This window comes from Meles meles, chromosome 6 (assembly GCF_922984935.1).
Source record: "Meles meles chromosome 6, mMelMel3.1 paternal haplotype, whole genome shotgun sequence".
Classification (NCBI taxonomy): Eukaryota; Metazoa; Chordata; class Mammalia; order Carnivora; family Mustelidae; genus Meles; species Meles meles.
The window spans coordinates 80,662,704-80,676,790 of record NC_060071.1 but is presented as its reverse complement, the minus strand read 5'-3'; the positions used below and the strand labels follow the sequence as shown (position 1 = coordinate 80,676,790).

General features: G+C 37.0%; 1 protein-coding gene across 3 annotated transcripts in view; it reads left to right on the top strand.

The window, feature by feature from the left end:
* Positions 1–9,704: 9,704 nt before the first annotated feature.
* The window catches only part of NOVA1 (NOVA alternative splicing regulator 1), a 153,649-nt gene continuing 149,266 nt past the window's right edge, over positions 9,705–14,087 (top strand). Inside the window, exons 1-2 of one of the 3 annotated variants that reach the window (XM_046010176.1) lie at positions 9,705–10,189; positions 11,927–12,070. In XM_046010176.1, the coding sequence (XP_045866132.1) occupies positions 10,054–10,189; positions 11,927–12,070 (280 nt within the window). In that variant the 5' untranslated portion in view covers positions 9,705–10,053. Of the gene's footprint in view, positions 10,190–11,926; positions 12,071–14,087 lie in introns of those variants that run through there. The other 2 variants (XM_046010175.1, XM_046010177.1) reach the window with 2 other exon arrangements.

Here is a 14,087-nt window from a genome sequence, read left to right as displayed (position 1 = left end):
ACTGGAAATAGTTCCTGCTCCCTCTACTTGGAATGGAAAACCTCATAATTCACTGTAAATTAGCTAGAGTTAAGAGGGTTTTGCCTCAGTTGTGGGGCAAGATTAGCACTAGATTAGATGATCTGGTCCCACCTCATAAAGCAAGACCACAAAATACTGGACTGTTTCCAATAACTACATTCAAGGACAAAGCACAAGGGTATTTGTAGTAATGCAAAAATATCCAGCATACAACAAGGTGAAATTAATAATGCCTGATATCCCATAAAAATTACTGGACATGTAGAAAAGTAGGACAATATGGTTCATATTGAAGAGAAAAAAAATCAAAACAACTTCAGAAATGACACATAATGCAGCCAATAAACAAAGATAGTAAAATAATAATTGTAACTGTATTCCATATGTTCAAGAATCTAATCTATTCATCATATTAAGTGGATACTTGGAAGATATTTTTAAAAAGACCTAAATTTAATTGCTAGAGATGAAAATTACAATATCTGAGATGGGAAGCCTACTAAATTCTTACTTGATCATACAGGTGGAAAGTCTAAGTCTAGTGACCAGACGTCTGACTTGAACCACCAAAACAAAGAGTCATGGCTCTTCAGTCAAATTCTGGACCTGAGGCAATTTATAAATCCAAGAAGGAGACCTTGAGAAAGGATCCTGCTGCATTATAAAATTTTTATATCATGTGACAATGAGCTCATACTCAATGGAATTCACTGTCTTACATCCTCCACCATTCTGAAGCAGCTGGCTCGATAGGACTGTGGATTGCCCTTTTGAAAACTCAGCCATGGTATCAGCTAGGTGGCAACACCTTGTAATACTTGTAATACAATGTCCCTCGGGCCGTAGTCCATGCTCTAAATCAGACTTAGTGTATATTGCTATTTCTCCCATAACCAGGATTTATAGATCTTTAAATTATAAATCCAAGGCCTGGAAAATGGGAGTGGCTCCTCTCAGTATTGCCCTTGGTCTAGAGGTTTTCATTTCAAAGCAAGGAAGGCATCCACCAGATGACAAAATAATGAATGGCTTCAACTAGAAGTTGAGACTGCCTTCTGGCCACTTTAGGCAGCTCAAGCCTGTGAATCAACAGGATGAGCAAGTAGTACTGTGCTGGCTGCAGTGACTGATCCTGGATATCAAGGAAAATTGGGTGCTATTATACAATGAGGGTAAAGAAGATTTTGTTTGAAATACAGATCCCCTAGGGCATCTCTTTCATTCTCATATCCTTTGATTAAAGTCAGTGGAAAACTACAACTCAGTTCACATAGGATTTCTCTAATACCCCAGATCCTTCAGGAATTAAGATTTCAGTCATACCACCTCACAACCAGGTGAGGTGCTTGCTGAGGGCAAAGGGAATACTGAAAAGGTAGAGGGAAAAGGAAAGGAAGAACATTGTGAAAGAGTAGAAATACCATCTATGATGATGTGACCATATGAGGAAGTGAGGACTATAATCATTATATTTATTTTCATGTGATTGTTTATATTATTAATTACTTATTTATTTTACTTAATTGTTTATGTATTAATTACTCATATTTCTCTCTTCTATCATGTAACTGTGTTAATAACAGTTACTATTTATATTTTCGTATTTAATTTACAGGATACCACAGGACTGGAAACATCACCCAAAGATTTTGTATCATGTCCTGGGGAAAGGACTAGCATGTTTTTAGTCTTATGTGGAATAGTTCATTCTGTAAATCATTATTTTTATTATAAGTATGATTTTGCTATTGTATTTCCTTGGTGATTGAAAATGCTTTAAGAAGCTGTGTATGGGTGCCAAGGAGAAAAGGAGTGGGCTATGATGGCTTTGTGATTTGTCGACTTAGGCTGAACTACATTTCTCAGAATTCCTTGCTAAGTTTCTAGCTAGGGTAGTCGATGGGATATTCTTCTGTGAGAGTTGGAGGATAGAGAGGAAGTAACAGCCATTTTGCAGCATATACACAACTTCTCAGAGTTATTCAATCAAGCAATAGTCTAGGGCCTGATGTGAAGAGATTTTGGAGATATATTTAAGGTTTCAATTTTTAATTAACCAAAAGGGAAATTACCATAGGTGAGTCTGGCTATTTAATCAGGTGGTAGCCATCAAAGCAACTAGGTCTCTGAAAATCAGAGACTTAAACAGCACAGTTGGGCCAAGCAGTTGCTCTTCTGTCGCCTTGTATCTTTCTTTCCTGAGCGCCCAATCTGTGGACTTTGGGCTTCCTTGACGGAGTCCAAAATTGTGTGAGCCAATTCCCTTAACATCACTATCACTATGTATCTCTGTATGTGTGTGTGTGTGTGTGTGTGTGTATAAAATATAAATTTTAAAAATATATATCCTACTGGTCTGCTTCTCTGGTTGAAGCTTGACTTACATAGATTAAAAGCGATTTAAATAACATATGATCCCATCATAATGTATTTATTTGGGTAGAGGTTTAAACAAAATGTAAAAATATTTATAAGACCATTGAGAAAATTTAAACCATGGAGACAATATAAACACAGACCAGATATTTGATAATACTAAAGAGTTTTTGTCAATTATTTTCAATATAATAATGGTTTTATATTGGATTTTTTTAAGGTTTATAATGTTTTCAGGATAAAAATGTATTGACAGGATTTCTTCAAATTAGTCTGAGAAAAAGGTTAAATTGAAACAACATTGATCAGGAGTTTACAGTATTGAAGGTCAGTATACAGTACCTGGGGTCCATTATACTATATTATCTCCTTTTGAGTAAGAATTTTCCCTTATAAAAATGAAAATTTAAAAAAATAATTTTTCTTAAAGCCTACAGATATTTGATCCTGAGAAGAAAATGTTATATGCATTTACTAAATTTTCTATCCCCACTACAAACATTAGATAGACCTGCTGTACCCAGTCTCCTATCTCCTTCTGTCACACACACACACACACACAAACACACACATCCTTCTTCTTTCTACACCATACACATAAAAACATCCATATGTAAAATGTAGGTTTTATTAAGTAAGCCCTATACATTCTCAGTTATATGAAATGAAACATGGATAAAATAATTTAGAATTACATGAAGTCAATTAGACACCCCTGACCTACCACAGAAATGCTTACCTAGTGAAACCAAAAGACTAAATAGCAAGGCAAAATCTAGCAAGGTGGAGTATGGTAACGTATTTTTTTTTAAATATACATGGATATCAATTTCTTCTTGTACTTATAAATCCATGTAATATTATTATAAGACAAATGGAACTTTTTATTTGACCTGTAATAAACAGTGGAAATAGCAGATAACATTAGAAAGAAGCCTTGACTAGAGCCCTTAAAACCTTGTCTGAAATTTAAGAAGGACTAAGGCTTATTTGAACAGCAGGAAGTAAAAACATAGGAATCTGAATAATCCATAAAGTAAGCAATTCCCTGATGACATTTGTGGCTCTAATGGTTTATCATTTGAAAATATATTTCACTATATTTATAGTGTCTCATTTATTATTTCTTCAATTCACTTCATCTTGCTATAGTAATGAAGAGTCATCTGATCAAAATGGTTTTTTTCTACAGTAAAATGTGAAAAAATAAATTTTTAAATTCTATCCTACTACTTTTTACCTCTGTTTTTGAACTCTAATCTTAGCTCTAGCTAAGAAAAATATAGGTAGGGAATAAATATTCCCTATAGGTAGGGAATACTCATGAAGAGTAGAGGATGTAGGGATGTACTAATTTATTATACCACAATGTAATATAAGAGTGAACAATAATAAGTATTTCTACTATCACACATGGGGAAATTGCCATATAAAAGAATCCGATGAACAAAAAATTTTATGGTTTATAATTGGCAGGCTAAAACAAAAAGTCAAAACTCTTGAGTATTATTAAGGTGACCATATAATTTACTGTTCAAATTGGGACAATTTTGAAGGTATTGATAATTGCCCGGCCATATGGCCTAAGCCAGGACCAGAGCAAATGGGATTACTCTAGGCATTACCAGAATAACGTATGTGTAGATGAAGATATTTTTATGGATGCAAGAGATAAATGATTTCAACTTAGTTGATATATGAATAATGGTTAATTATAGCTTCTTTAATCTACTTTTGAAGTTTTTTCCTTAATTTTTCTCTCTTTATCATTTTATCATCTTTATCATTCACTGTTTTTACCCCAGCAATTTTTCATATCCACATAGTTTAAAAGCTGAAACTGTCACATTTTGAATTGCTGTCCCAACAAAATATTTTGAACTATAGATTTCAATTAATGATTGCTTTCAAAATGCAAAAATAGAGAATAAATATATCAAATATATCATTTACAGTATCAAGATTGTTTTCCTTGGCATATCATTTCCCACTGCCTACAGTACATCTTCAAAAATGTGTATCATTAACAGATTTAAAGATCCTTGTAAAAGTACACAATATTCACTCTGATGTTGACCATTTTCTTTGTAAGATCCTATGATCATAAGCATACTAAGATAGAAATTTGTTTTTAGAGATGTAAAAATATCTACCAACTCTCCCATTTACAGATTAAGAAAATGAAACTCGGAGCAGGTAAATGAGTTATTTTAGGCCACAAAATTAGTAGGTAGAAAAGTCACAACCAGTTTATCAATTCAAGGTTCTTTTTATTTTAAACTTTTATTTTTAAATAATTTAAAGAGTTCCAAAGATAAAAATTCCCCTGTTCCCCTCAGGCAGCTTCTCCTAATGTTTACCTTTTACATAACCATGTACCAATTATCACAAGTTTCTTTTCATTGCATCATGTAAAGTGTTAGTTCAGATTTAGTGTCTTTAAGTGCCAAAAGACGTATTTCATAATATTTAGAAAAATGCTCAAAAAATTGATCTATTACAAACCAAGGAAATGTACTCAGTGCCAAAGAATTTAGGATTCTTTCTAATATTAACATATCTATTTATGTATTGGGATGAATATTAAGGCTTGGGAACTTTTTGGAATAATGTTAAAAACACATTTATGTTTCCATATTAATTAGGGTGAGCTTTCATAGACTGTTTCATAAACATAGTCACCAACAATGAATTTATGTGATTAAATACATAAAAACTGCTTGAATTTTTAAGAAGAGAAAGTTTAATAAGTAATTTTTCTAAAAAGTGCAATCTTGGAAAGGCATTTCTAATCAATATGTCTATTTATAGAACTTGTTATACAAACCCAAGATGTAGGATTAGGTGATAAACTCTTCTGGTATATATTTGCTCCTGTTTTCTTTGTGCCTCAGAGGATGAAAAAATAATCAGAATATGTACCATGTCTACATCTTAAAAAATTAGAAATGTGTTTTTTAATGTGTAAGGGTAGAACAGACTCCAGCTGTCAGAGAAAGTCAACAGAAAACGATGAAGCTCTGGCAACTGGAAGACTAGCCAGCATGCAAGCATTGAATTAATGCACCCTAGGAAAAGAACTCCATTAATGACTGAAGGGAGTTGGTGTATATATATATACCTGAGTTTCCTCACACTTTGAGTGGGCTAATTCTGAAGCTACAGTTTTAAATGGTTTCCCAGGAATCCCAGTAAGATTAAGCTCTGTTTGCTCACAATGAAACTTGCTTGGTAATTCACCCTTCATTGCCTTCCTTCCATTCCCTGTCTCACTTCCCCAAATCCCTATTGTTTTCTGAAATCACTTTCTAAATACACTATTTGCACTTGAATACTTAAGTCAGGTTCTGGTTTTGGTAGAACACAAACTCAGAAAAGTTTCCCAAAGCATAGGCTGAAGAGACACTCAAGTAGAGGGAGTATTATGTCCTTTAGTTAGTAGGACTCATTGTAGGAAAGGCAGGAGGAAGGAGACAAATGGGTTTAGCAATCTTCGTGGACATTGACTATCTGTTTTCTCTAGAAAGCCAATCATTATTACTGAAAATAGATTATCTTACGTCCATGTTACTCTGACTAAAACACAGGTAAGAAAAAACCTCTACTGAAAGCCAATAAAGACTAGGGATTTTGTTCTTCAGACTAATATCATTTTCTATCAGAGTTGCTTATGTTCATAACTCATCAAGTAAGCAAGGAAGCACACACATTCTCTTGTATCTTATGGTGTTAGAAAATATTATTAAATTTGCACTGCCAATTGCTTGGTTAATTAAAAAATAAAGTATTTCTTTTCAGAGAATTAAAAGGTCAAATATTTCTATTACATTTTTCTAAAAGTTCATTCAAACTATTTGTATCATAAGAGGAATAGCATACTATAAACTGGGAACTGATTTTTAAAATTACTTTCAGTTTTATTAGAATAGATAAAATGTTTATGTCTATTTAATAAGAGATGAAATGTTTATGTCTATTTAATCAGAATGATAGAGGTACACATAGTGTGAAATGGAGAAGTATGCTTTTTTAAAAAATAACAAAACATAATAGAGAATGGAGAATAAATTGTACTCTCTTATAACCTTCATTGACCAAATCAGATCATAGCTAACTGACCCTTAGATGTCTGACCAGGTCTTAGAATAGTCTCTGAAATTCCTGGCATATCAGAGTTAAATAAATTATTGGTAAGCATGATATCCACATTTAAAATCATACCTTCTGCTCGTAGGCCCCATGGAATGGTAGGTAGTATTTAAATATTAAGTCTGAAGAAGGAAATAAGAGAAGGGTCAAATAAAAATACAGTGTCATCTCTCAGGAAGCTTATGTCTCAGTAAGGCAATTTAACTTAAAAAGCTCATTTTCAATTTAACTTATACATGGGAATGACAGATATTTTCTAAAATATTTTAGAAATATTTTTAGAAATTTCTTAACATCAGTTTCCAACTCTCAGGCTTACCCCAATTCAGAAATACTTTATGCTGAATACTTTGTCCAAGCTTTAATACAATATAGATTTGAACTATCTTCATTTTTGAATTATCTTTGTCCCTGGTCTTTTACTGTTTTAAAACAATCTAGTAGCAAATCCTAGCCCTCTTCTAATTTTTCATCTGGAAACATCCTTGCATATTTTTGGTACACTTCACAGAATACTTTGATTACACAATGTCTGCCATCAGCTTTTTCTATCTTGACTACCACATACTTATTCCAAACCCTGATTTTCTTTCATCACAGCTCCTTGTGTTTCATTTTGTTTTGTTTTGTTTTGTTTTAAATCCAATTCCGTGTATAAATCCTCTTTATTTTGGTCATGAAGGCCATATCAGGGTTTCCTATTACATCATATATCAGGTAAAATTCTGGACTTTTTAAAGGTTCACAGACCTTAACCAATATGTACTAACTTACCGGCTTTCCCTTTCTTTGAGGTCTCAGCATATCTTCTTCTCTGACTTGAGGAAAAGTGTTTTTCATACTCCAGATGAACTTTTATTCCCAAACCAAATGTTAATTTTTCCCCTTGTTCAGTGGACTTTAATCTGTCTTTCAGCACTTAAAAAGCACCAGAAATCCCAATACCTCCTAGATGTTCCCTGCAATAAAGGATGCTATGAGAAAGGTTAGTATTCTTTTCCATTCCTTTCCCTGTCAGGAATTAAATTTTATTCTATTCTCTTTGGTTATTGCCTCAGATATCTAGGTATTCTTGGTTAGAATACCATGGAATTACAGTTAAATTCTTTATTATGCTAGCTTTTACTGACGCTATCATTCAGGTTGAAGTGCTATAGTGAAAAGTATGAGGAAGGAGCATCTTTGTTCTAGAAATCTAGCGATTATGTTTATACCTTTTCACATCTTAAAATACATTTCACATCTTACATTATCTCATTTGACTCATAAGACTTATGGGAAGTAGAGTTTCAGTCCCTGTTTTAAGTGCAAAGGAGATGAAACTCTAGTGTACTGCAGTATTCCAGAGGGCAGACTTTGGAATCGGGAAGACTTGAGTTTGAATTATTGGGACAATATTTATATCTATGTGACTCTGAATTATTAATATTGCTAAACCTAAACTGCCTCATAAAATAGGGACAGTAATAACTATACGATATACTACACATAAAGAGCACCACGTGTAAAATGGATCGCTTGGCACATGGCAAGCACTTAATAAATAGCCAACATGTTAAAGGATTTTCCCTACACTTTTAGAACATGACTGCCAGGACTTCAAATCAAGATTTCGGGCTCCGAAGCCCATGTTTTTCCATTACCCCTAACTGCTAGTACCCTGATTAATTAAACAACTAACTTGGTAGATGACCTTGAGAAAATACTTCACTCAATCAGTTTAGTGATCTGTAAGCTGAGTCTTTTCACTTTCAGAGTCTATCGTAGCTGTTCTTCCTTTTCCGTAGCGTTGTACACTTGAGGTTCAGACTCCCTATATATCCAAGATCTGTATAATCATAAGCCATGCACACTGCAACTAGTTTTATTCCTATATTAATACTTTCTCCAATAATTAGTTTTGTATACACTCATTCAGCTGTTGCCTGCCTTTAGTCTGTTTATTAGCGCCTCGTGAAGGGAAGACTCATATACCTAGCTTTATTTATACCCTTGCTTGTTCCCGAAAGGTTTAAAGGCAACGAGTAACACTGTAAGTTCCCTAACGATGTTACACTGTGCCACTAATACTCTTTTGATGAAACAACCCGTAGAAAACCGCCGATGAGTTGAGATGCTGTCTTTTACCTAACTCTTAAAAATAAAAACTAATGTACCTAGCTAGTAGTCCTGGAAGCATAAAGTTAAGGGTTCTTCCTTCAGCCTTGACGCTGTCTCTCCCGCTGTCAACGGTCATTTGAATGCCCTTCTCAGACTAGCCAAAACTGTCGCCGCTCCAGCCCCGGCTTAACCGAGATCCCACCCCGCCCCTTCATTCCCTCTCATACCTAAGTTTCCTGATTGGGAAGGGGCCTGAAGAGCCTTTCTCACATTCCCATTTTATTGGTTGGCATGACTGTCAGTAATCTCTGCTTCCCGCCTTCTAGCCTAGCGCGTTTCTTAGACCCCTTGGTTTCTGCGACAAGCCGATTACGTTTGCCTGAGCCGTGTTGCCGGGACCGGCGACCTTTCACCCCTCCCTTCCCTCAGGAGCACCCCAGCCTCCATCCCCGGCGCGCGCCCCCGGGCACGCGCTTAGCCCGCGCACACACACGCACGCGCGTACACACGCACACACACACCCTCCCCCGCCTCCGGCGGGGCCCCCTCCGCCCCCGCAGGCTGAGGCATCAGCGCTGGGAGGCGGCAGCGGCGGCGGCGGCGGCGCTGCTGAGAGGCAGGGACCCGAGCGCGAAGTGTGTGGGAGTCTACGAACTCAACCCCTCTCTACCCTCCCCTCGCAGCCATCCCCCTCCCTCCCCGCCAGCCCCCCCTACAAGCGGGAGAAATAATGAGCGAGACCCGGCGGCAGCAGCAGCATCGCCGAGCAGCCCAAGCAACGACAGAACCGCTCCAGCAGCGGCGGCGGCGGCAGCACCAGCAGCGGGAGCGAGCGCAGCGCTAGCGCGGCGCGGGGATCGCCGCGCTCCTTCCCGGCTCCTGCCCTCCTCCGCCGCTCGCTCCTCTCTCCGCATCCACCTCCTTTCCCTCCTCCTGCTCATTCACTCTTTCCCTCACTCTCCCCTCCTCCTCGGCTTCTCCCCGCGCCCCGCCAGCCCTCGCGCTCTCCCACTCCCTCTGCCCGTCCTCCCCGCTCCCCTCCTCCCGCTCATTCACTCGCCCCTCTCCCTTCACTCTCTCCCCCTCTCTCCTTTCTTCTCCTTCTTTCACCCTCCGTCTCTCACACCCCCCTCCATTCCCCTGTCTCCTTTCTGACACTGCACTGCAGCTGCTCCTCAGCCCTGCCCCCTCCCCAGTGAGAACAAACCAGCAACATAGCTTTTTTTTCCTAAAGAGATTTCTATTGATCCGATTTAAAAAAAAAAAAAAAAAAACCTTAAGAAACCCCAAACACAAAAAAAAAAAAAAAAAAAGAAAGAAAGAAAAGAAAAAAAAAAGAAAGGAAAGAAAAAAAGCCAAAACAAAAGGGAGAACCTTCTCCCCGTAGCAGCGGCAGGAACTGCAAACATGATGGCGGCAGCTCCCATCCAGCAGAACGGGACCCACACTGGGGTTCCCATAGACCTGGACCCGCCGGACTCCCGGAAAAGGCCGCTGGAAGCCCCCCCTGAAGCCGGCAGCACCAAGAGGACCAATACGGGCGGTGGGTATCGCTTCCACCTCCCCGCTGGCCCCATCCCCCGCCGCCCGCCCCTGCCTCCCTCCCTCCCGCCGGCCTCTCTCCCTCCCGCGGCCCGGACACCTCTAGCCCGAACCCGGCGGCTCCCGTGCCCCTGCCCCGCGCCCCCTCCCCTGCACCTGCCCGGCACCTCGCTGTCCCGGACACATTTCCATTTCTCTGTTTATCATTCATCAAAATGGCGACCGGTTTTTCGGAATAGACCTATCTTTCCATTTAATCGGTCTAAAGACTGACCATTTAAATATCCTAGACCTGGGCAAGGGGGTCCGTTAAAGAGGAGGAGGATGACCCCCGAGTGAGGTGATGGCCGCCCGAAGATGCGCGCTGCATTTAACAGTCTGATAAAATAAATAAATAAATGGCACTTGGGTAGCGGATAGCAAATGATTGGGGCACCTGAGAGTTTTTCCTCTCTTCGTCCCCTTGCTTTGGGCTACAAGTAGTATGCAAAATCTTGATGAGTGCATGCTCTTACCGCACTTACATTGTCGTTGCAAATATCTCATTGATTTGTCTTCAGAGGTGTGCATACGAGGGTGGGGGTGTCTGGTACTCTGACTTGTTAGTTTAACATCCTGCGCTTCCTGGGAAGATGAGTTATAACGGGACCGCTATCGCTTCTTCATTTGCACTGGAGTCATCTTAACAATGCACCCAATGCATCGAGGCAGAGGTGAATTTATCTACAGCATGTACATTAGAGACGGATGGGGGTCTTGCGAATGGCACACCCGCAAAATTTGGAACGTTTATTCACATAAGGAAGCTGGATTTACCGGGGTGTTTCCTATTTAAGACTAGATCAGTTTGTCGGAAATTAAAGTTTACGGAGTTGGCTTTATTTTCTAAAACATTTCATTTCACTCTTTCTTGGTTCATCCACCCCTCCGCTTTAAAAATTGTGGCTATTTTGGAGAAGTAACATAATCTGGTCACTTTTAAGTGTATTTGATATAAATGACTCCTAAGCTTTTTAGTATTGGCAGAATCCTTTTTAAGGTCCTTTAATTAATGAGCTTAAACGAGATCATGGTAGACTAAGAAGTGCTAAAGAAATACACCAGGATTAGTTAGATTTGCCAGTTCACATCACTTTGAGTTATTTCCTGGCAGTTATTACAGGCTTGGAATACACCCTACAGTTTGGGTGGATTATTTGGTAGGAGAAATGTTTGTTTTGCATACTTTAAGTAGGATATAGTCAATGGCTAATTGTAGTCCTTAGGTGTTTGCTAATGTCAAACAAATGTAGCTCATCACTATTTACAGTCCTTTTACTTATTTATATTGGAATATGTTAAGCAAAGGTTTGTCATCATATAAATCTCTGAAGTTTTGTTAAAGGGTCAGTTCATTTCATTTTACCATAGTAACCACAGATAGAATTGGAAGACTTCCATGTTTGGAATAACAACTGGAATTTAGTCATCAGTTTCTACAGTGCTGCAAAATGATAGAACATGTTTAGTTTTTAATTCCAAGTTTGAAAGTATAAATCCTACAAAATGGGAAACATTTTGTATCTCTTTATTTTTCTTTGTAATTAGCTTATTTTTGTTCTTTAAAAAATTTAACCCCATATTTCCTGCAGCTGTATGCCCAATGTTTTAATTGCTGTTTTTCCCTCTTGAGGGTGGAGAGGGGATACAAAGTTTGAAATTATCATGTTAACCAAGTATATTTCTTTGCATTTTTCAGAAGACGGCCAGTATTTTCTAAAGGTTCTCATACCTAGTTATGCTGCTGGATCTATAATTGGGAAGGGAGGACAGACAATTGTTCAGTTGCAAAAAGAAACTGGAGCCACCATCAAGCTGTCTAAGTCCAAAGATTTTTACCCAGGTAGGTGCAATGGTGAAGAGATTGTTTGATAAATCCCCAAGGAAAAAAAGAGAAGATCTACCTGTGCTGTATATTGTATTGAAAGAAATTCTTAATAGTATGACTTTATATATTGTATTTGTGGAAAATTTTAAAGTATATTTCTACTGTTGGTGTTATGTTTTATTTCAATAATTGATATACTGTGTCTGATTTAGAACAATTATGAGATGAATCTTTTGGGTATTTCTAAATACTTCTTTCTAATTAGGAAAAAACTCTAAAATTTAAAGATAGAAACATGGACAGCTGGCATCAGGAAATAGGGTTCTTTTGAAGTTTTCAGACATCATTGTAATGACAATTAGTCTAGAGTGAATTCAGAAGAGGGGGTAGGAAGGCTTCTTAAAGAATGGACCATTTACTTCTAAATCCATTATGTACCTCTTTCTGCTTCACTGCTTTGTTTGTTGGCCCTGGAGTGAAGTAAAGAGGACAAGTGCTGCCTCTTCAGATTTTTAAAATACAGCGTTTTTTAATGTAATTGTGATAAGGAAATATATTGTTATGTAAGAAGTAAAGTAATACTTCAAAATTTGTGTTATGAACAGCTGTATTAGATGAAAATATGTTAACAGTTGTGTGGTACTGTAGCCTGCTGGAAAATGGCAAGTTTCCTAGGTGGTATAATTTTTTTTGTACTTTTCAATGTGTGTTTTTTATTTCAAATGTTATATAGTTCTGCGTGTTTTATCTTTTTCTTTTTTATCATTTTGCTACTTAGTATAAGGATTTTAAGTTTAACTGGAAAATCTGCATAATTGAATAGTATATCTCTTAGGTAAAACATTAACTGACTTGCTTTTACCCAGGTGTAGCTTCTGCCTTTTTTGTTTGTTTGTTTGTTTTTGGTTATTTTGTCTTTATGGCCATAAAAAATATTTATTCACTGCTGAGGGGACTGATACTGCCTTTTTTTTCCTGGTAGAAAAGAAAAGCTTATTTGCTTTCAATGATCTAATTTCAGTAAGAGTTCTTTAATAGAGGATTTCTTTTTCATAGCCAATTGATTGGTGTTAGAAAATGGACTATTATGCTAGATAAGGTTTTAGAATGGTCAACAGTATCATTTAGTTATACAAATTAAATGTAGTATATTTGGTAAACACTACAAATATTAAACTAAAATGTAATGTATTAGATACGCTGTCCTTCGAAAGTTTGCTCCTGTGAGTGTAGTTTTGTAGATGGCTTTCCTTGTCTCTGAAACTTTCCTTATGCATTAAGAAAGTTTACTAACATATTCACATTTATATGTTTAAAAGGTATTTTATGATGAAAAAAAATCAATGTGGAATTGTGAAAACCTTTTATAAATAAAAGCACTCAAAAGAGCTTGATTGCAGAATTAATAACGTGATAGTTCTAGGAAAAGAGCTGCAATGGTAAATTAAATTCACTGTCAATAGATGAAAATGAAATCGCTTTTTTGCATTAAACATGAGGTGGTATCAGATGTGCAGGGATGTTACAGAAAATTGGTGTTTATCAAGGATATTCCAAATAGTAAATTAAATGCCTTTTCATTTGAATATAGTTTATTTTCAGTGGGTTGGAAAGGGTGCACCGAGAATTAGATCTTTTGTTTTTAGTCCACTCAGTTATGCATATTTTTCTTATTACATTGAAATTGCTTATTTTATTTATAGTTAGTTCTGAGACACGTTATTCATATACAGAAAGAATATCCGTTGGAAAAAATGGAAAACTGGAATGTGTTGAAAAAATTTTGTGTGTGTAGTGACGTAACCTGATCAAATGTGATTTGAAATGTCTGGATAAAAGAAGGCATATATGCTCTGCCTGTAACAGGTGGAAACCAAGTACACACTGGAATCGATTTTAAGGATAAAATAAAGCCTTATAATTAATAAGAAGCTGTATTAATTCAAACACTTTTTATTTAAATATGACATTAACTAGGTTATTACCTGTTCAGACAGATACATCTCTCTTCTGATAGACTTCAATTTTAATA